Source organism: Salvelinus sp. IW2-2015, linkage group LG35, assembly GCF_002910315.2.
Source record: "Salvelinus sp. IW2-2015 linkage group LG35, ASM291031v2, whole genome shotgun sequence".
NCBI classification, from domain to species: Eukaryota; Metazoa; Chordata; class Actinopteri; order Salmoniformes; family Salmonidae; genus Salvelinus; species Salvelinus sp. IW2-2015.
The window spans coordinates 4,801,394-4,821,671 of record NC_036874.1 but is presented as its reverse complement, the minus strand read 5'-3'; the positions used below and the strand labels follow the sequence as shown (position 1 = coordinate 4,821,671).

The 20,278-nt window shown below is 45.1% G+C and overlaps 1 protein-coding gene across 1 annotated transcript in view; it reads left to right on the top strand.

Moving 5' to 3' along the window:
* Positions 1 to 20,278, top strand: part of LOC111958639 (dynein axonemal heavy chain 5-like) — a 68,281-nt gene that overhangs the window by 20,976 nt on the left and 27,027 nt on the right. The window contains 33 exon segments of the mRNA XM_070437321.1: positions 196 to 538; positions 724 to 920; positions 1,362 to 1,598; positions 1,811 to 2,012; positions 4,297 to 4,532; positions 5,392 to 5,517; positions 5,520 to 5,574; positions 5,577 to 5,611; positions 6,663 to 6,725; positions 7,008 to 7,246; positions 7,378 to 7,618; positions 7,835 to 8,034; positions 8,570 to 8,723; positions 8,966 to 9,129; positions 9,556 to 9,712; positions 9,862 to 10,074; positions 10,530 to 10,631; positions 10,633 to 10,725; positions 10,728 to 10,743; positions 10,746 to 10,756; positions 11,013 to 11,088; positions 11,091 to 11,220; positions 13,551 to 13,729; positions 14,103 to 14,290; positions 14,620 to 14,814; positions 15,734 to 15,868; positions 16,088 to 16,195; positions 16,684 to 16,696; positions 18,210 to 18,228; positions 18,230 to 18,348; positions 18,505 to 18,651; positions 19,070 to 19,311; positions 19,515 to 19,691. Coding sequence (XP_070293422.1) covers positions 196 to 538; positions 724 to 920; positions 1,362 to 1,598; positions 1,811 to 2,012; positions 4,297 to 4,532; positions 5,392 to 5,517; positions 5,520 to 5,574; positions 5,577 to 5,611; positions 6,663 to 6,725; positions 7,008 to 7,246; positions 7,378 to 7,618; positions 7,835 to 8,034; positions 8,570 to 8,723; positions 8,966 to 9,129; positions 9,556 to 9,712; positions 9,862 to 10,074; positions 10,530 to 10,631; positions 10,633 to 10,725; positions 10,728 to 10,743; positions 10,746 to 10,756; positions 11,013 to 11,088; positions 11,091 to 11,220; positions 13,551 to 13,729; positions 14,103 to 14,290; positions 14,620 to 14,814; positions 15,734 to 15,868; positions 16,088 to 16,195; positions 16,684 to 16,696; positions 18,210 to 18,228; positions 18,230 to 18,348; positions 18,505 to 18,651; positions 19,070 to 19,311; positions 19,515 to 19,691 — 4,812 coding nt within the window.

Below are 20,278 nucleotides of genomic sequence, written 5' to 3'. Positions count from 1 at the left end.
GGTCGTACATGGTGTGGCGTGGTCGGGTAATGCCTCTGCGTGCGTGGTGGGTACATGCTGCGTGCGTGTGGTAGACCAGGCCGTGCGTGCGTGGTGTGTCCATGCCTGCGTGCGTGGTGGTGTCCATGCCTGCGTGCGTGTGGTGTACATGCCTGCGTGCGTGTGGTGTCATGCCTGCGTGCGTGGTGGTGTACATGCCTGCGTGCGTGGTGGTGTACATGCCTGCGTGCGTGGTGGTGTCCATGCAGGTGTATTCACGTCTGTTCATGCCTCTTCCCAGGGGAGGAGGAGGGTAAGTCAGAGGGTCGCATCAACCTGCTGTCTCGTAACACCACGGCAGCGAGCACCACGGGCCCCCCGTCTCCCCTGGTGAAGAGGAAGAAGAAGAAAGACCTGCTGGAGGTGATGGAGGAGGAGGCTGAAGAGCTTCTGTCCCACTTCAACCACCGTAACGTGGACGCCCTGCTGAGGCTCACACGCAACACCCTGGAGACCCTCCGCAAACGCCTCCACGCCTCCTCACTACTGCACTTCCTGAGTAAGTTCCATCAATCTAATGTATTTATAAAGCCCCTTTTACATTAGCAGTTGTCACAAAGATGTAACAAAATGCCTCCCTTTGAGCTCCACCCTTTAGATGTTGGAGTAAGGTGGGGCTGTCTAGAAGGGCAGGGTTTCCCATTCCATTTCTCCCTACTTCAATGCCGCCCCATCTCCCCACAGCAGAGAGTGATTCCCCCAGCCGTCTGAAGGGCAGTGGTCAGCAGCCTATCTTCAGGACCAGTGTGTCCCTGTCCATCCCCAACATCGCCATGGTCCCAGCCCTGGATGAGGTCCAGCAGGCTCTGAACCGGGCTGTGGAGAGTGTGGTCAGTGTCAGCAAAGGAGTCGGCCAGTGGAGCAAGGAGAGGATCTCCAAGGTGGGCTTGCCGTGCCTTAAAGCTTAAAGCTTCAATATTAAATAATTTCTGGGTAACAATTAAGTACCTTACTGTGATTGTTTTCAATTAAAATTGTCAACAACAAAAAATGCTTCTTAGCAAAGAGCAATTTCTCATGCAAGAATTTGCTAGGACTGTCTTGGAGTGGTGAAGGGAGAACTGAAAACTAGCTGTTATTGCCAGGTCAAAACTCAATCCCACCAAAACAGGCTGAAATGTCAGGCAGTCTTTTCAAACAGCTCGTACACTAAAAAGGCAATATCATAATTTTCATAGTATTCCAACCTCATAGTGTGGAAATATATATAAAACACATTCACATCAAATGTTTGACTTTAATATGTCTGTGACATCTGCACAATCATGAGATTTTAGTTAGTCTTAAAACAAGGATGAATTATTCTGTTCATGCCAACACAGAGGAAGATGAGTGAGAGACGATTGGCTGCTCTGAGACAGGACAAGAGTGACAGTGAGTCAGAGGACGGAGAGACCACCTACAGGAGCCTGGCTGACGGCAGTACCTCAGACATCTCCGCCTCTGTGACCCAGGCTATACCCTACCAGGCCAGGAACTACTACAAGAGTGTGTCTGAGAACAAGGAGATCATCAAGCTGGTGTCTGTGCTCAGCACCTCCATCAACTCTACCAAGAAGGTACATACAGGTGTACACACAAAACAAAAATAAAAAGTATGTTTCTCCTGTTTTCCTAACATTCTGACCTTAGTGTGTCAAATTCGAACTATTTTGTGTTTGATACTGACACCTATCCCCTAAGATGTTGACCTAAATCAAATCAAATCAATTAAATTAAAACTTTATTGAAAGTGCATTTAAGACCTGGCTGTTGTGTTGTTGTTGGCCAGGAGGTGATGAATGCTTTGGACCGCTTCAGATGTTACCACCACATCTGGAGGAAGGAGCGAGAGGACACCATCCAGAAGTTCAGCCAGGGCAGCCCTCTGCTGTCTGAGTTTGAATCTCAGATCCTCTACTACAAAGATCTGGAGCTGGAGATCAACGCTGAGCCTGAGTACATCACTGTGGGAGCTCTGGCCCTCTATACAGGTAAAGTACATCACTGTGGGAGCTCTGGCCCTCTATATAGGTAAAGCACATCACTGTAGGAACTCTGGCCCTCTATACAGGTAGAGTACATCCCCGTAGGAGCTCTGGCCCTCTATACAGGTAGAGTACATCCCTGTAGGAGCTCTGGCCCTCCAACAGTAGAATACCATCACTATTGGGAGCTCTTGCCCTTCTATACAGGTAGAGTAACATCCTGTAGGTAGCTCTGGCCCTCCAACAGGTAGAATACATCACTGTGAGCTCTTGCCTTCTATACAGTAGAGTACATCCCTGTAGGAGCTATGGCCTCCATACAGTAGAATACATCACTGTAGGACACTGCCCTCTATACAAGCGGTAAAGACATCCCTGTAGGACTCTGGCCCTCCATACAGGTAGAATACATCACTGTAGAGCACTGGGCCCTCATACAGTAAGTACATCCCTGTAGACCTGCCCGCCATACAGTAGAATAACATCACTGTAGAGCTCTTGGCCCTCATACAGGTTAGAATACATGCCTAACCTGGCCTCATCTAGAAATCCTTGAGCTGGCCCTCATACAGTAGAATACATCACTTAGGAGCTCTGGCCGCTCATACAGGTAGAATACATCCCCTGTAGATCTCTCGACCCTCCATACAGAGTAATAGATAGAATACATCACTGTAGGAGCACTGGCCCTCTATACAGGTAGAATACATCACTGTAGGAGCTCTGGCCCTCTATACAGGTAGAATACATCACTGTGGGAGCTCTTGCCTTCTATATAGGTAGAATACATCACTGTAGGAGCACTGGCCCTCTATACAGGTACCTAGCCGTGGGAAGTAGGGGTTCTTAGGGTGCTGCAGCACCCCCTGAAAAATCAACAAATCTCAAATACAATACAGGTAACTGTAGACTGACCTGTAACTCTCTACAACTTTCTCCCCGTTATGTGAAATTTTGGGCTATTTTCACTGCTGATCCCCTGCATTAACCTCACAAGACAACCCTGCCAAATATGACTGCACATGTTCTTAGTAGTATTTCACAGTACTGTTATTTCATTTTTCAACACTGTGTAACCCTCTCACCAGGCTCGAATTTGACTCTCACGATATTACCTAACGTAGAGTATCTCAACAGCATGGGATGTTAGGTGAGAAGGACATCTCCAATAAAAATCCCTATTGTAAACTATCTAGGGTGATGACAACTAGGGTATTAACTTTAGATAGAATGATTATAGGTTTATGTTATTGTATAAGGATATGCTTTCCCATGCATTAAATGAAATTGAAACAGTAAATTACTCTACCAAGGCAAAATACATAAGGTTCAAAATGTGTATTATTACATTTTCAAAGCTCCACATCAAAAGAAATAAAAAAGAATAAACCCCAATGAGTCGTGCACAACCCATGTCCAAATTATTTCAAGCTTGCTTAACCCGTTGGCGCGCGTTGGAGCAAAAAAAAAAAATGACAACACACATAAAGTCCCGAAGCACCCCACCGTTGTGGTTACTCACTACTCGTAGATATTCCCTCAGTGAAGTATGGCAGTTCCTTTCAGGTTTCCTCACAAGATCCACAGCAAGCACAGCTATCAATGCAGACAGTACTCTTTAGCAGTAACCGATATCCAATGGGAACATGAACTCGTTAATCTTTCCCAAGCAATTCTCTCTCGGTGTTGCACGATGCAAGGRTAACCTCAAGGCTGGCAAATACCTCCATGGTGAGACTGTAGCTTCAGTCTTTACTAAGTCTTTCTTAACAAAATTATAACAACTCTCTTATAAAATTTAATCGGTATTTCCCTTCAAAACTCGGTAGGTATGGGTTTTGTTCTATTTTTATCGTCTTCTTTTATCATTTTTCTTCACCAACGGTCATAATGTAATGTCCATCCTTTTCTCAACGTCTCTCTCCCTCTCTTTTTTTCCCAGGCCTCCCAATAACCAGGTCAACTCTCCCATTGGACACAGCTAAAAAAGCGACTTTATTGGTCAAAACTTAAACTTAAAAGTAAACCAACCTATTCACTTATACATTAAATACATATTTCTTCAAAAGAAATACATATAACAACATTACAATTCGGGAGCAATTCAATCACCTTTTCAATATAATACCAAGTAATTATAACAAATAAACTCAATACTTGGTTCTAACAAGAATAAACTCAATACTTGGTTCTAACAAGAGTAAACTCAATACTTGGTTCTAACAAGAATATTACAACTGCATGAATATCTGGTTATTATCAGACTAATATCTGATTTGTTGTTGAACAGCTGACCTGAAGATGGCCCTGACTGTGGAGACTAAGAGCTGGATGGTGGACTACGGCCTGCACTGTAACAGGAAGTACCGGACAGATATGGAGAACATCTTCACGTTAGTGGACGAGGCGGCAAAGAAATTGAACCGACCAATCAAAGATTTGGACGACATCCGCATCGCCATGGCATCGCTGAAGGAGATCAGAGAGCAGCAGATCTCCATTGACTTCCAAGTGGGACCCATAGAGGTAGGGAGCACAAATGCACACTTCTTTCAGAGAGACAGTGGTGGAAAAAGTACACAATTGTCATATTTGAGTCAAAGTATAGCTACCTTAATAGAAAGTAACTCAAGTGAAAGTAAGCCAGTAAAATACTACCTGAGTAAAAGTCTAAAAGTATTTGGTTTTAAATATGCTTAAGTATCAAAAGTAAAAGTATAAATAATAAAACATTCCTTATATTAAGCAAAGCAGACAGCACCATTTTCTTGTTTTTAAAATGTATGGATAGCCAGGGATACACTCCAACACTCAGACATTATTTACAAAAGATGCTTTTGCCAGGCCAGAGGGAGTAGGGATGACCATGTGTTCTCTTGATAAGTGCTTGAATTTGACAATTTTCCTGTCCTGTTAAGCATTCAAAATGTATCGAGTACTTTTGGTTGTCAGGGAAAATGTATGAAGTAAAAAGTACAATATTTTCTTTAGGAATGTAGTGAAGTAAAAGTCCAAGTTGTCAAAAATATAAATAGTAAAGTACAGATACCCCCAAAAACGACTTAAGTAGTACTTTAAAGTATTTTTACTTAAGTACTTTACACTACTGCAGAGAGATACTGTATGAATAATTCACTGAGATATTTGCAATGTCCACTTTCATTCAGTTGGAGGTAAATCTTAATTCCCACCTAAGTCAAATTTCTACTTAGTCAGGCAGTGGTATCAATGGGGGAAAATTCAACTTAGGTGGAAGTTATGATTTGCCCATAGTTTGATTAAGTCCTTGCAGTCTGTATTTGGTTGTGAGAAGACACTGGAGATCTGTGTTGTATTATGTGTCTGTTCAGTGCTGTGCATTCCCCTTTCCCTTTCCCTTTCCTAGGAGTCCTATTCCATGCTCCATAAGTACGGCCTGGTAGTGGCGAAGGAGGAGGCAGAGAAGGTGGACACGCTGCGCTACACCTGGGAGAAGCTGCTAGCCCGCAGCACAGAGGTTCAGAATAGCTGGGATGTTCCCTGCAGCCCAACTTCAGAGGAGAGCTCATAGACAACGTGCAGACGTTTGTGGAGACTGTGGACACTTCTATCAGGACTATGACAAGGTTCAGACACGCTCACAGCTCGTTCTAGTCTTACTCACAGCTACACCTAACACCAAGCTGTCTAGGTCTACTCACAGCTACACCTAACAACCAAGGCTGTCTAGGTCTTACTCAAAGCTACCCTAACCCAAGGCTGTCTAGGTCTTACTCACAGCTACACCTAACACCAAGGCTGTCTAGGTCTTACTCACAGCTACACCTAAACACCAAGGCTGTCTAAGCGTCTTACTCACAGCTACACCTAACACCTAAGGCTTGCTAGGTCTTACTCACAGCTACACCTAACACCAAGGCTGTCTAGGTCTTACTCACAGCTACAACCTAACACCAAGGCTGTCTAGGTCTTACTCACAGCTACACCTAACACCAAGGCTGTCTAGGTCTTACTCACAGCTACACCTAACACCAAGGCTGTCTAGGTCTTCCTCAGCAGCTACACCTAACACCAAGCTGTCTAGGTCTTACTCACAGCTACACCTAACACCAAGGCTGTCTAGGTCTTACTCACAGCTACACCTAACACCAAGGCGTGTCTAGGTTTACTCACAGCTACACCTAACACCAAGGCTGTCTAGGTCTTACTCACAAGCTACCACCAACACCAAGGCTGTCTAGGTCTTACCACAGCCTACCTAACACCAAGGCTGTCTAGGTCTTACTCACAGCTACACCTAACCACCAAGGCTGTCTAGGTCTTACTCACAGCTACCCTAACACCAAGGCTGTCTAGTTCTTACTCACAGCTACACCTAACACCAAGGCTGTCTTAGGTCTTACTCACAGCTACCAACACCAAGGCTGTCTAGGTCTTACTCACAGCTACCCTAACACCAAGGCTGTCTAGGTCTTACCACAAGCTACCTAACACCAAGGCTGTCTAGGTCTTACTCACAGCTACACCTAACACCAAGGCTCTCTAGGTCTTACTCACAGCTACCTAACACCAAGGCTGTCTAGGTCTTAGACATTTCTATTTCTATTACAGTTAACTTGGCACGCTCTAAATAAGACTGCTAGCTAATTGCTGACGCAGGCTGTGTTCCATTCCCAGGACGGTCCCATGGTTGTCGGACTGGCTCCCCAAGACGCTAGTGACAGACTCATCATGTTTCAGGTGAGTACAGTGTGTATCTTCAAGAGAGGAATCTACAGTATATACTACTCTGCAGCACTTCATTTAAGTTGATACATTCACAGAGGTTTTCATTCACATGTCTTATGTCTTATTTCTTTTTTATGTATTACTTATTTCTACCATATTTAACATAGACAACAACATGCATGATTGTATTATTGTGTGTTGCATGGTTTTGGAAATTACATGTGACCATTCATGCACTTTACTGTCATGTGACCATTCATGCACTTTACTGTACTTTTCATTTTGTTTGGTCAGAATCGCTTTGACAACCTGTTCCGTAAGTACATCACCTACACTGGTGGAGAGGAGCTGTTTGGCCTGCCTGTGACCCAACACCCTCAGCTGCTGGAGATCAGGAGACAGCTCACCCTCCTCCAGAAGCTCTATGGACTCTACAACAGTGTCATCGACACCGTCAACGGCTACTATGACATCCTCTGGGCCGACATCCACATAGACAGGATCAATAACGAACTTCTTGACTTCCAGACGCGGTAAGGAAACCAAACTACAACCCAGACCATGAGAGACATTTACACAGAACTCATTGATGAATAATCTCATTGAGGATTTACATTTCCAAAAGGAAGTTAGATGTTCGGGTTTTTTCACCCCCCATTTCCAGTTGTCGCAAGCTGCCCCGTGCCCTGAAAGAGTGGAAGGCATTCCTTGACCTGAAGAAAAGTATAGATGAGTTCAACGAGTGTTGCCCCCTACTGGAACTGATGACCAACAAGGCCATGATGACGCGTCACTGGAAGAGGATCACCGAGGTGACAGGACACAGCTTCGAGGTGGAGACGGACACCTTCAAGCTGCGCAACATCATGGAAGCTCCGCTCCTCAAATGCAAAGAGGAAATTGAGGTGATTATGGATTTTTGTTGCTGTTGTTGGTGCTGAAACGCAGGTAGGTTCCAGGTAATGTATTCTCTATAGCCGTACAACTACCGGTACTCCACTCACCATAACTATTCTGTACTGTAAATTGAGGGTAGAAAAATGGTTTGACCTCAATGGGACAAACAAAGGTAAAACAAAGGTAAACTAAAGATGAATGTTGTTTGAACTTCCGCTTGGCAGGATATTTGCATCAGTGCAGTGAAGGAGAGGGACATTGAGCAGAAGCTGAAGCAGGTGATTGCTGAGTGGGACAACAAGACATTCACCTTCGCCAACTTCAAGACGCGAGGGGAGCTGCTGCTGAGGGGCGACAGCACCGCTGAGATCATTACTAACATGGAGGACAGCCTCATGGTGCTGGGATCACTCATGAGCAACAGGTTAGACTAGAGACCTACTGGAGGCACAAATGAATGAAATTTAGACTGACTTCTGCTTCATGCTTGTTAACAATAGTTAAATGTAGCCTAATTCAGTCTTGATTTTGAGGCAACAAATGACCTGGAGGTTCGGAGTGATATATGATTTCTTCTCAATTGTTTATCATATTTCAGCACAGGAGGTTGATGGGACCTTCATTGGGGAGAACAGGCTCATGGTAATGACTGGAGCGGAATCAGTGGAATGGTATCAAACACATGGTTTCCATGGTTTCCAGGTGTTTGATGCCATTCCATTTGCTCCGTTCCGGCCATTATTATGAGCCCCCTCAGCAGCCTCTGTTGTATTTCAGCATCCAGTTGACTTGTCATCTAGAGTTCAACAGTTGTGTTGTTTGTGTTTAGACAGTTGTGTTTAGACTGGGGGTGCTTGGCATAAATCCCTGTAAGGTTTCAGCTGCATTGTACKGACTTTTAGTGTTTGTGTACTGTAGTAGTCAATGCTTGACTCAGATGATGACTTGGTGTTCTACAGGTACAACACGCCATTCAAGGCCCAGATCCAGAAATGGGTTCAGAACCTTTCCAATACCACTGACATCATAGATAACTGGATGACTGTCCAGAACCTGTGGATCTACCTCGAGGCTGTGTTCGTGGGAGGGGACATAGCCAAACAGCTACCCAAGGTAAGAACCAATGCATTGACTTTTCATCTGAAAACATGTCTTTAACCTTACGCTATTAATCAAATGTATTTATAAAGCCCTTCTTACATCAGCTGATGTCACAAAGTGCTGGGGTTCCACAATTTCGGGAACTTTTACAGTGCCCTGGTTTTTCAGAAATCATGTTTTTTTTGGGGGGGGGGAACCTAGGAACTTTTGCAAACTTAGGAATGACAATCTAGTCTGAATCATCTGAATGACAGGAGGCGAAACGTTTCTCCAACATCGACAAGTCCTGGGTGAAGATCATGACGCGGGCCCATGAGATGCCCAACGTGGTGCAGTCATGTGTGGGGGACGAGACCATGGGACAGCTGTTGCCTCACCTGCTGGAACAACTGGAGATCTGTCAGAAGTCTCTCACTGGGTAAGTCTATCTGAATGTCTATCAGAAGTTTCTCACTGGGTGAGTCTGCCTGGAGGTCTGTCAGAAGTCTCTGTGTAAGTCTGCCTGGAGGTCTGTCAGAAGTCTCTGTGTAAGTCTGTCTGGAGGTCTGTCAGAAGTCTCTGGGTAAGTCTGTCTGGAGGTCTGTCAGAAGTCTCTCACTGGGTAGGCCTATACTTATACTTGAATTTGTTTTAAATAGTTGAATTGAAAGTATTCATGTACCAGTATGACACCTTCCAAGTTTGCCTGCGTTGTACATTGGTAGCTTGATGATGTGTACCAAACTAGTATTATTTTCAACCCTTTTTTTAGGGGGTAGATCAGCTTTAATGTTGCGGATAAATTGTAGCTTCTGGCTATCCAGTTTTCAACCCTTGGTTGTGTGTGTGATTGTGTGACTGATAGGTACTTGGAGAAGAAGCGTCTGCTGTTCCCTCGGTTCTTCTTTGTGTCTGACCCGGCCCTGCTGGAGATTCTGGGCCAAGCCTCGGACTCCCACACCATCCAGGCCCACTTGCTCAACGTCTTTGACAACGTTAAATGTGTCCGCTTCCATGACAAGGTACAGTAACGCACAGACAGACATATCATTTTTTTCCTAAAATGTTTCTACAAGTTACTTATTTGACTATTAGTAGTATCTGTCCTTCTGCAATAGTAACTACCCCAGATTCAGCAACATCAATAGTATCTGCCCTTCTGTCTCCACAGATGTACGACCGGATRCTGGCCATCTCATCCAGGGAGGGGGAGACGGTAGAGCTGGATCGGCCTGTGACGGCTGAAGGGAACGTGGAGGTCTGGCTCAACGCCCTGCTGAAGGAATCCCAGAGGTCTCTTCACCTGGTCATCAGACAGGCTGTCCTGGCCATCCATGACTCAGGCTTCCAGCTCATTGAGTTCCTAGACTCTTTCCCTGCTCAGGTGGGGAGACATGGGATACATCCTAAATGCCACCCTATTACATAGTCCACTACTTTTGACCCAGGTCCTGTTCAAAAGTAGTGCACTATATAGGGAATAGGCTGCAATTTGTGACACAGTCCTGGTCTTGGGGTCATCATTCATTCTCTTTTATAATGTGATAGATTACCTTAACCTTGACCTTGGACCTATGGCCTTGTAGTTAGACTTTCCCACGCCTATGTTTCATTACTCAATACCTGATCAGGGATTCCTGCTTTTCTGACATTATCCTCCATTATTGTATAACTGAAACTGATCTACACACTAGCCAAATTCTATACATTCCTGATTTTATACATTGTCCTGATTACATCCCTGATTGATAGGAAGACATCGAAGCCAGGAAAGATGACTTTACGTTCTCTCATTGATGTCCTATCATGATGTCCTCTCTTTCTGACTCCATCAACCAGGTTGGTCTGCTGGGAGTCCAGATGATCTGGACCAGAGACTCAGAGGAGGCCCTGACCAACGCCCGCTACGACCGTAAGATCATGCCCAAGACCAACCAGTTCTTTCCTGGAGCTTCTCAACACCCTGATAGACATGACCACTAAAGACCTGGCCTCAATGGAGCGGGCCAAGTATGAGACACTGATAACCATCCATGGCTTCACCAGAGGGACATCTTGATGACCTGGTGAGTGGACTGGAATCACAAACTGACTCAGTAGCTAAAATAGTACTTCAACCCCAAAGGTCCCTTTCAGTATATAAACTGAAGGTAATAATCGCTGTGTGTGTAACAGGGCATGGTAGAGTCTGAGAATATCAATTTGAGTTTCCCCTGGTATTCAAATCACATTGACAAATCATTTGCGGTTTTAGGAATTTCATAGGCTTTGCAATGCTTTGTTTCCAGAATGGTTTCTCTCTTACCCCTGCTCTCCCCTCAGTGTCGGCTGCATATCAAAAGCCCTACAGACTTTGAGTGGCTGAAGCAGTGTCGTTTCTACTTCAATGAGGACTCTGACAAATGATCATCAACATGACTGACGTAGGCTTCATCTATCAGAATGAGTTCCTGGGCTGCACTGACAGACTGTCATCACCCCTCTCACTGACAGGTAAGGACTAACTAGTCATCACCCCTCTCACTGACAGGTAAGGACTAACTAGTCATCACCCCTCTCACTGACAGGTAAGGACTAACTAGTCATCACCCTCTCACTGACAGGTAGGACTAACTAGTCATCACCCCTCTCACTGACAGGTAGGGACTAACTAGTCATCACCTCTCACTGACAGGTAAGGACTAACTAGTCATCACCCCTCTCACTGACAGGTAAGGACTAACTAGTCATCACCCCTCTCACTGACAGGTAAGGACTAACTAGTCATCACCCCTCCTCACTGACAGGTAAGGACTAACTAGTCATCACCCCTCTCACTGCAGTAGGGACTAACTAGTCATCACCCTCTCACTGACAGGTAGGATAACTAGTCATCACCCCTCTCACTGACAGGTAAGGACTAACTAGTCATCACCCCTCTCACTGACAGGTAAGGACTAACTAGTCATCACCCCTCTCACTGACAGGTAAGGACTAACTAGTCATCACCCCTCTCACTGACAGGTAGGGACTAACTAGTCATCACCCCTCTCACTGACAGGTAGGACTAACTAGTCATCACCCCTCTCACTGACAGGTAAGGACTAACTAGTCATCACCCCTCTCACTGACAGGTAAGGACTAACTAGTCATCACCCCTCTCACTGACAGGTAAGGACTAACTAGTCATCACATCTCTGACTGACAGGTAGGACTAACTAGTCATCACCCCTCTCACTGACAGGTAAGGACTAACTAGTCATCACCCCTCTCACTGACAGGTAAGGACTAACTAGTTATCACCCCTCTCACTGACAGGTAGGACTAACTAGTCATCACCCCTCTCACTGACAGGTAAGGACTAACTAGTCATCACCCCTCTCACTGACAGGTAAGGGACTAACTAGTCATCACCCCTCGCACTGACAGTTAGGGACTAACTAGTCATCACCCCTCTCACTGACAGGTAGGGACTAACTAGTCACACCCCTCTCACTGACAGGTAGGGACTAACTAGTCATCACCCCTCTCACTGACAGGTAAGGACTAACTAGTCATCACCCCTCTCACTGACAGGTAAGGACTAACTAGTCATCACCCCTCTCACTGACAGGTAGGGACTAACTAGTCATCACCCCTCTCACTGACAGGTAAGACTAACTAGTCATCACCCCTCTCACTGACAGGTAAGGACTAACTAGTCATCACCCCTCTCACTGACAGGTAAGGACTAACTAGTCATCACCCCTCTCACTGACAGGTAGGGACTAACTAGTCATCACCCCTCTCACTGACAGTAAGGACTAACTAGTCATCACCCCTCTCCACTGACAGGTAAGGACTAACTAGTCATCACCCCTCTCACTGACAGGTAAGGACTAACTAGTCATCACATCTCTGACTGACAGGTAGGACTAACTAGTCATCACCCCTCTCACTGACAGGTAAGACTAACTAGTCATCACCCCTCTCACTGACAGGTAAGGACTAACTAGTCATCACCCCTCTCACTGACAGGTAGGGACTAACTAGTCATCACCCCTCTCACTGACAGGTAAGGACTAACTAGTCATCACCCCTCTCACTGACAGGTAGGACTAACTAGTCATCACCCCTCTCACTGACAGGTAAGGACTAACTAGTCATCACCCCTCTCACTGACAGGTAAGACTAACTAGTCATCACCCCTCTCACTGACAGGTAGGACTAACTAGTCATCACCCCTCTCTACTGACAGGTAAGGGACTAACTAGTCCATCACCCTCTCACTGCATAGTAGGGACTAACTAGTCATCACCCCTCTCACTGACAGGTAAGGACTAACTAGTCATCACCCCTCTCACTGACAGGTAGGACAACTAGTCATCACCCCTCTCACTGACAGGTAAGGACTAACTAGTCATCACCCCTCTCACTGACAGGTAAGACTAACTAGTCATCACCCCTCTCACTGACAGGTAGGACTAACTGAGTCATCACCCCTCTCACTGACAGGTAGGACTAAACTAGTCATCACCCCTCTCACTGACAGGTAAGGACTAACTAGTCATCACCCCTCTCACTGACAGGTAAGGACTAACTAGTCATCACCCCTCTCACTGACAGGTAAGGACTAGGAAGTGGCTCCACCTCCACTCTAATAGCTTAACCAGTTATCATGCATTTTGGGCTAAAAGGGCACTAAAAATGTACAGTTTTTTTTGACAAACTATTGCTAGGAAACACTAGAGTGCAGTGTTGCACACACATTGCAGTAACCAGTCTACCATTATCACAGCCCAGCCTAACTTTTTAGTGCCCACAAGTGTATGGTGTATCACATTGAATATTTTTGGGTGATTATCCTTGATATATATTTTCCTTGGTGTGTCTTTGTCCCAGGTGCTACATCACACTGGCCCAGGCTCTGGGGATGAGTATGGGAGGAGCCCCAGCCGGCCCTGCAGGGACAGGGAAGACTGAGACCACTAAAGACATGGGCCGCTGCCTGGGGAAGTACGTGGTGGTCTTCAACTGCTCCGACCAAATGGACTTCAGAGGACTGGGGAGGATCTTTAAAGGTAGGAGCTTCTACTCATATTGCCTGGTCCCAAATACACGTGTGCTCTCTTGCCAACTCCTGTTACATTTGCATGACAATGACCATAGGAGTTGGATATATGTATATGATTTTGGGGGATTATAGGCTATATAAGATGTCACTCATATTACTGTGAAGAGAATGATGATCTCAACCTGAACCTAATGAACAGTGTAATGTTGTGTGTCTTTGTGTTGATMTGCAGGTCAGGCTCTTGGGGTTGTTTTGAATGAGGAGTTTAATGTGAAGAGTGATGTGTAATGTTGTGTTGATTGACAGGTCAGGCTRTTYGGGTTGTTTTGAATGAGGAGTTTAATGTGAAGAGTGATGTGTAATSTTGTGTTGATTGACAGGCCTAGCCCAGTCGGGCTCMTGGGGCTGTTTRGATGAGTTCAACCGTATRGACCTATCAGTGCTCTCCGTGGCGGCCCAGCAGATCGCCATCGTGCTTACCTGCAAGAAGGAGCGCCGCAAGAACTTCATCTTCACCGACGGAGACAACGTGGAAATGAATCCCGAATTCGGCATCTTCCTGACTATGGTTATTATTATTATTAGCAGTCTATAAACTACTCACTGTAGAAACCCCTTCACAAACGCTTTGTCAAGTGGAGCATTCATTTAAAGTACTTCTGAAAGGAATAGTGAATTCTTGTCTTAAAGAAGATTAACTGAAACTAGTCCGAATCAGACAAGGTTTATTATTACTTTGAGGATGTTAGTCATAGACTTTGTTTTGCATTTTCATAACATCAATCATCTGTAGTACACTATGTTCATGGCAGGTCATCATTGTAAATAAGAAATTATTCTTAACAGACTCACCTGGTTAAATAAAGATTTGATTAATAATGTTTTTGCCCCAATCAGAACCCGGGCTACGCAGGTCGTCAGGAGCTTCCAGAGAACCTGAAGATCAACTTCCGCTCGGTGGCCATGATGGTCCCAGACCGTCAGATCATCATCCGGGTCAAGCTGGCCAGCTGTGGCTTCATAGACAACATAGAGCTGGCCAGGAAGTTRTTCACCCTCTACAAACTGTGTGAGGAGCAGCTCTCCAAGCAGGTCAGCTATGAAATGAAATGTAACTACTGTAGATATTTCAATGAGAGCTGAACATGCGAAGATATATGTTTAATGTAGTTCCATATGAGTAAACAATCAAGTCAAGTGAAATGTTATTTAACGTGTATCATCACAGTCTCAAATCTATTTTTTTATTTTTTTAACCCCAATTTTGTGGTATCCAATTGGTAGTTGCACTCTTGTCTCATTGCTGCAACTCCCGTACGGACTCGGGAGAGGCGAAGGTCAAGAGCCGTGCGTTCTCCGAAACACAACCCAGACAAGCCGCACCGCTTCTTGACACAATGCCCACTTAATCCAGAAGCCAGCCGCACCAATGTGTCGGAGGAAACACCGTAAACCTGGTGACCGTGTCAGCGTGCACTGCACCCGATCCGCCACAGGAGTCGCTAGTGCGCGATGGGACAAGGACATCCCTGCCGGCCAAACCCTCCCCTAACCCGGAAAATGACAATTGTGCACCGCCCCATGGGTCTCCCGATCGCGGCTGTATGTGACAGAGCCTGGACTCAAACCCAGAATCTCTAGTGGCACGGATAGCACTGCGCCTTAGACCACTGCACCACTCGGGAGGCCTCAAATCACTTTAGAGGGAATTAATATACCACCTGTCAGGTGGATAGATTATCTTGGCAAAGGAGAAATGCTCACTAACAGGGATGTAAACAAATGTGTGCTCAAATGGGAGAGAAATAAGCTTTTTTTGTGTATGGACAATTTCTGGGATCTTTTATTTCAGCTCATGAAACATGGAACCAACACTTTACATGTTGCYTTTATATTTTTTGGTCAGTATAAAAACAACCAAACTGTCCATGTATGTGTTGATTATGATCTTTGTGTAGTTCATAGTTCTATTTCCATACAGTCCATGTTGGGTTCACTCTCTGTTTTTAAGGTGCATTACGACTTTGGACTCCGAAACATTTTGTCAGTTCTGCGAACACTGGGGGCGGTGAAACGAGCGAACCCCAACGACACAGAATCTACCATCGTCATGAGGGTTCTCAGAGATATGAACCTGTCCAAGCTGGTGAGTACAGTCACTCAGATATACAGGACATTCTCCTCAAAATCAACTGCCATTTTAGAAAAGCAATTATTTTAAGCACCATTAAGTGTTACAGATTGTTATTTTTTTCATATACTATTCTGTAATACATGAATAAGGATTTCATCTTCAGTGAGGTGCAATACAACACAAGTGGTATCATGGTTAACTTCACTTACATAATACTATTTGTGTTGACAGATAGATGAAGACGAACCGTTGTTCCTCAGCCTGATAGAGGACCTCTTCCCCGGGATCCAGCTAGATAAAGCAGGCTACCCAGAGCTGGAGACAGCTATCGACAAACAGGTGAGAGGACATTTTATATAACATAATCACTTTACAGTTAGTTAGACCAGAGTGACACAGAGAATTTTCTATCTACATGTAGTTTCTCACAACCCTCCTCCTCACACTGCTTCTCTTCTCTCCTGTCTCTTCTCCTTTCCCCTACAGTACATTTTACATTTTAGTCATTTAGCTCTTATCCAGGGCAACTTACATGAGCAATTAGGGTTAAGTGCCTTGGTCAAGGGCACATCGACATATTTTTCACCTAGTCACCTCAGGGATTCGAACCAGCYACGTTTTGGTTACTGCCCCAACGGTCTTAAGCGCAAGGCTACATGCCGCTCCCACAGTAAAATACATAGTTTAAGGGATGAATCTCGTCTTGGTATTAGCCTTAATACCATAGTAGCATAAAACCTTTTTRCGATCTATATGTGAGGTAAGGATTTATTTGTGTTAACATGAAGAGTTTACCTCACTCTCTTCCATTGTTCTCCATACTGTAGGTGGAGGAGTCTGGTCTCATAACATGAAGAGTTCACCTCACTGTCTTCCATTGTTCTCCATACTGTAGGTGGAGGAGTCTGTCTCTAACATGAAGAGTTCCTCACTCTTCCATTGTTCTCCATACTGTAGGTGGGAGTCTGGTCTCATAACATGGAGAGTTCACCTCACTCTCTTCCATTGTTCTCCATACTGTAGGTGGAGGAGTCTGGTCTCAAAACATGAAGAGATCACCTCACTCTCTTCCATTGTCTCCCATACTGTAGGTGGAGGAGTCTGGTCTCATAACATGAAGAGTCCCTCACTCTCTTCCATTGTTCTCCATACTGTAGGTGGAGGAGTCTGGTCTCAAACATGAAGAGATCACCTCACTCTCTTCCATTGTTCTCCATACTGTAGGTGGAGGAGTCTGGTCTCACATGAGAGATCACCTCACTCTCTTACATTGTTCTCCATACTGTAGGTGAGGAGTCTGGTCTCAAACATGAAGAGATCACCTCATCTCTTCCATTGTTCTCCATACTGTAGGTGGAGGAGTCTGGTCTCATAACATGAGAGATCACCTCACCTCTACTTTGTTCTCCATCTGTAGGTGGAGGAGTCTGTCTCAAAACATGAAGAGATCACCTCACTCTCTTCCATTGTTCTCCATATGTAGGTGGAGGAGTCTGGTCTCATAACATGAAGAGATCACCTCATCTCTTACATTGTTCTCCATACTGTAGGTGGAGGAGTCTGGTCTCAACATGAAGAGATCACCTCACTCTCTTCCATTGTTCTCCATACTGTAGGTGGAGGAGTCTGGTCTCATAACATGAAGAGATCACCTCACTCTCTTCCATTGTTCTCCATACTGTAGGTGGAGGAGTCTGGTCTCATAACATGAAGGAGCACTCTACTCATCTCTTCCATTGTTCTCCATACTGTAGTGGAGGAGTCTGGTCTAAACATGAAGAGATCACCTCACTCTCTTCCATTGTTCTCCCATACTGTAGGTGGAGGAGTCTGGTCTCATAACATGAAGAGATCACCTCTCTCTTCCATTGTCTCCATACTGTAGGTGGAGGAGTCGGTCTCATAACATGAGAGATCACCTCACTCTCTTCCATTGTTCTCCATACTGTATGGGAGGAGTCTGGTCTCAAACATGAGAGACACTCACTCTCTTCCATTGTTTCCATACTGTAGGTGGAGGAGTCTGGTCTCAACATGAAGAGATCACCTCACTCTCTTCATTGTTCTCCATACTGTAGTGGAGGAGTCTGGTCTCATAACATTGAAGAGTTCACCTCACTGTCTTCCATTGTTCTCCATACTGTAGGTGGAGGAGTCTGGTCTCATAACATGAAGAGATCACCTCACTCTCTTACATTGCTCTCCATACTGTAGGTGGAGGAGTCTGGTCTCATAACATGAGAGATCACCTCACTCCTTCCATTGTTCTCCATACTGTGGTGGAGGAGTCTGGTCTCATAACATGAAGAGTTTTCTCTATCCTATGTGTTCCATACTGTAGGGGCAGAGGCAGGTCTGATCAGCCATCCTCCATGAAGCTAAGGTGATTCAGCTGTTTGAGACCCAGAGGGTCCGCCATGGCATGATGGCCCTGGGGCCCAGCGGAGCAGGAAAAACCACCTGCATTCACACCCTGATGAGAGCCATGACAGGTAAGAAACATCCCCATCAAAACACTGGACTTATTTGACCTTATTTGCTACCTCATGGCAGTCATACTAAACTAAAATGCACAGACATTTACATGCACTAGAAAAAAATAAAAAGTTGTGTTAAGTTAATTTGTGTGTGTGTGTTTGCACCCACAGACTGCGGTCAGCCACACAGAGAGATGCGTATGAACCCCAAAGCGATCACCGCCCCTCAGATGTTTGGCCGTCTAGATGTAGCTACCAATGACTGGACTGACGGCATCTTCTCTACCCTGTGGAGGAAGACCCTGAGAGCCAAGAAAGGTGAGACGGACACCTCTTATTTCATATTTTTATATCTTGTGTGTTTTTGTTCTACCTTGTTATTGTGAGTATTGCATTGTTATTGATTACTGCATTGTTGGGGTTAGAGCTTGCGAGAAAGGCATTTCACTGTACTTGAAAGAAATACGCATGCATAGTTACTCATGCATTACACCTGCTAGAGCATGAACCTACATATAGTGCATCCCGTATAGTCTCTATGGAATTCATATAGAACAATGGGGCAGACCATTTTCCCCCATCTCTATTTCCATGTGTTTTCAATATTCTCATATCTTTCTATTCATTTCTCTATCTTTTTACTAAAAGTGATGTTCTAATACTTTTCTCTGACCTCCATAGTTGATTTTGATTAGTTTAATAAGCAGACTGGTTCTAATGTCTCTCTCCTCTGCAGGGGAGCACATCTGGATAGTACTAGATGGACCAGTAGATGCTATCTGGATAGAGAACCTCAACTCTGTACTGGATGACAACAGGACTCTGACCCTGGCCAATGGAGACAGGATCCCCATGGCCCCCAACTGCAAGATTGTGTTTGAGCCCCACAACATCGACAACGCCTCGCCTGCCACCGTGTCTCGTAACGGAATGGTGTTCATGAGCTCTTCTGTGCTCAACTGGAGCCCCATTCTGGAGGTGGGCACAGGAACATTCTCTCACTCTTTATCAGTGGATGAAAATGTGTGTGTGTGTGTGTGTGTGTGTGTGTGTGTGTGTGTGTGTGTGTGTGTGTGTGTGTGTGTGTTTGTGTGTGTGTGTGTGTGTGTGTGTGTGTGTGTGTGTGTGTGTGTGTGTGTGTCTTGTCTACATGTATACATGTGTGTTTTGTCCCCATGCAGGGCTGGCTGAAGAAGCGTTCCCGTCAGGAGGGAGAGATGCTGAGAGAGCTGTTCTCCTCTTCCTTCCCAGAGCTCTACCGGTTCACTGTTCACTGTCTGGAGTACAAGATTGACATGCTGGAGGCCTTCGTCATTATGCAGAGCATCAACATGCTGCAGGGCCTCATCCCCGCCAAGGTAGGCACCTGAAACCTCCATACTCCAACCATATTAAAAACCCTGCAGAAGGGGGATAATATCCGTACATCACTGAGCTCTATGAATACTGTTGAAGTGAATTGCCCCACATTCCTCATAGAAACTAAATGGAATGTTCTAATGCCTAACTAATTGAATTCATCCTGTCATTGTTATTCCTGAAGCACTCTGATTTTCAATTACTGTTGGACTATAACTCTCTGGACTCTGCATCTACAGTGGCTTGCGAAAGTATTCACCTCCTTGGCATTTTTCCTATTTTGATGCCTTACAACCTGGATTTAAAATAGATTTGTTGTGGGTTTGAATCATTTGATTTACACAACATGCCCACCACTTTGAAGATGCAAAATATTTTTTATTGTGTAACAAGAAATAAGACAAAAAAACAGAAAACTTGAGCATGCGCAACTATTCACCCCCCCCCAAAGTCGATACTTTATAAAGCTACCTTTTGCAGCAATTACAGCTGCAAATCTCTTGAGGTATGTCTCTATCAGCTTGCACATCTAGCCACTGGGATTCTTGCCCATTCTTCAAGGCAAAACTGCTCCAGCTCCTTCAAG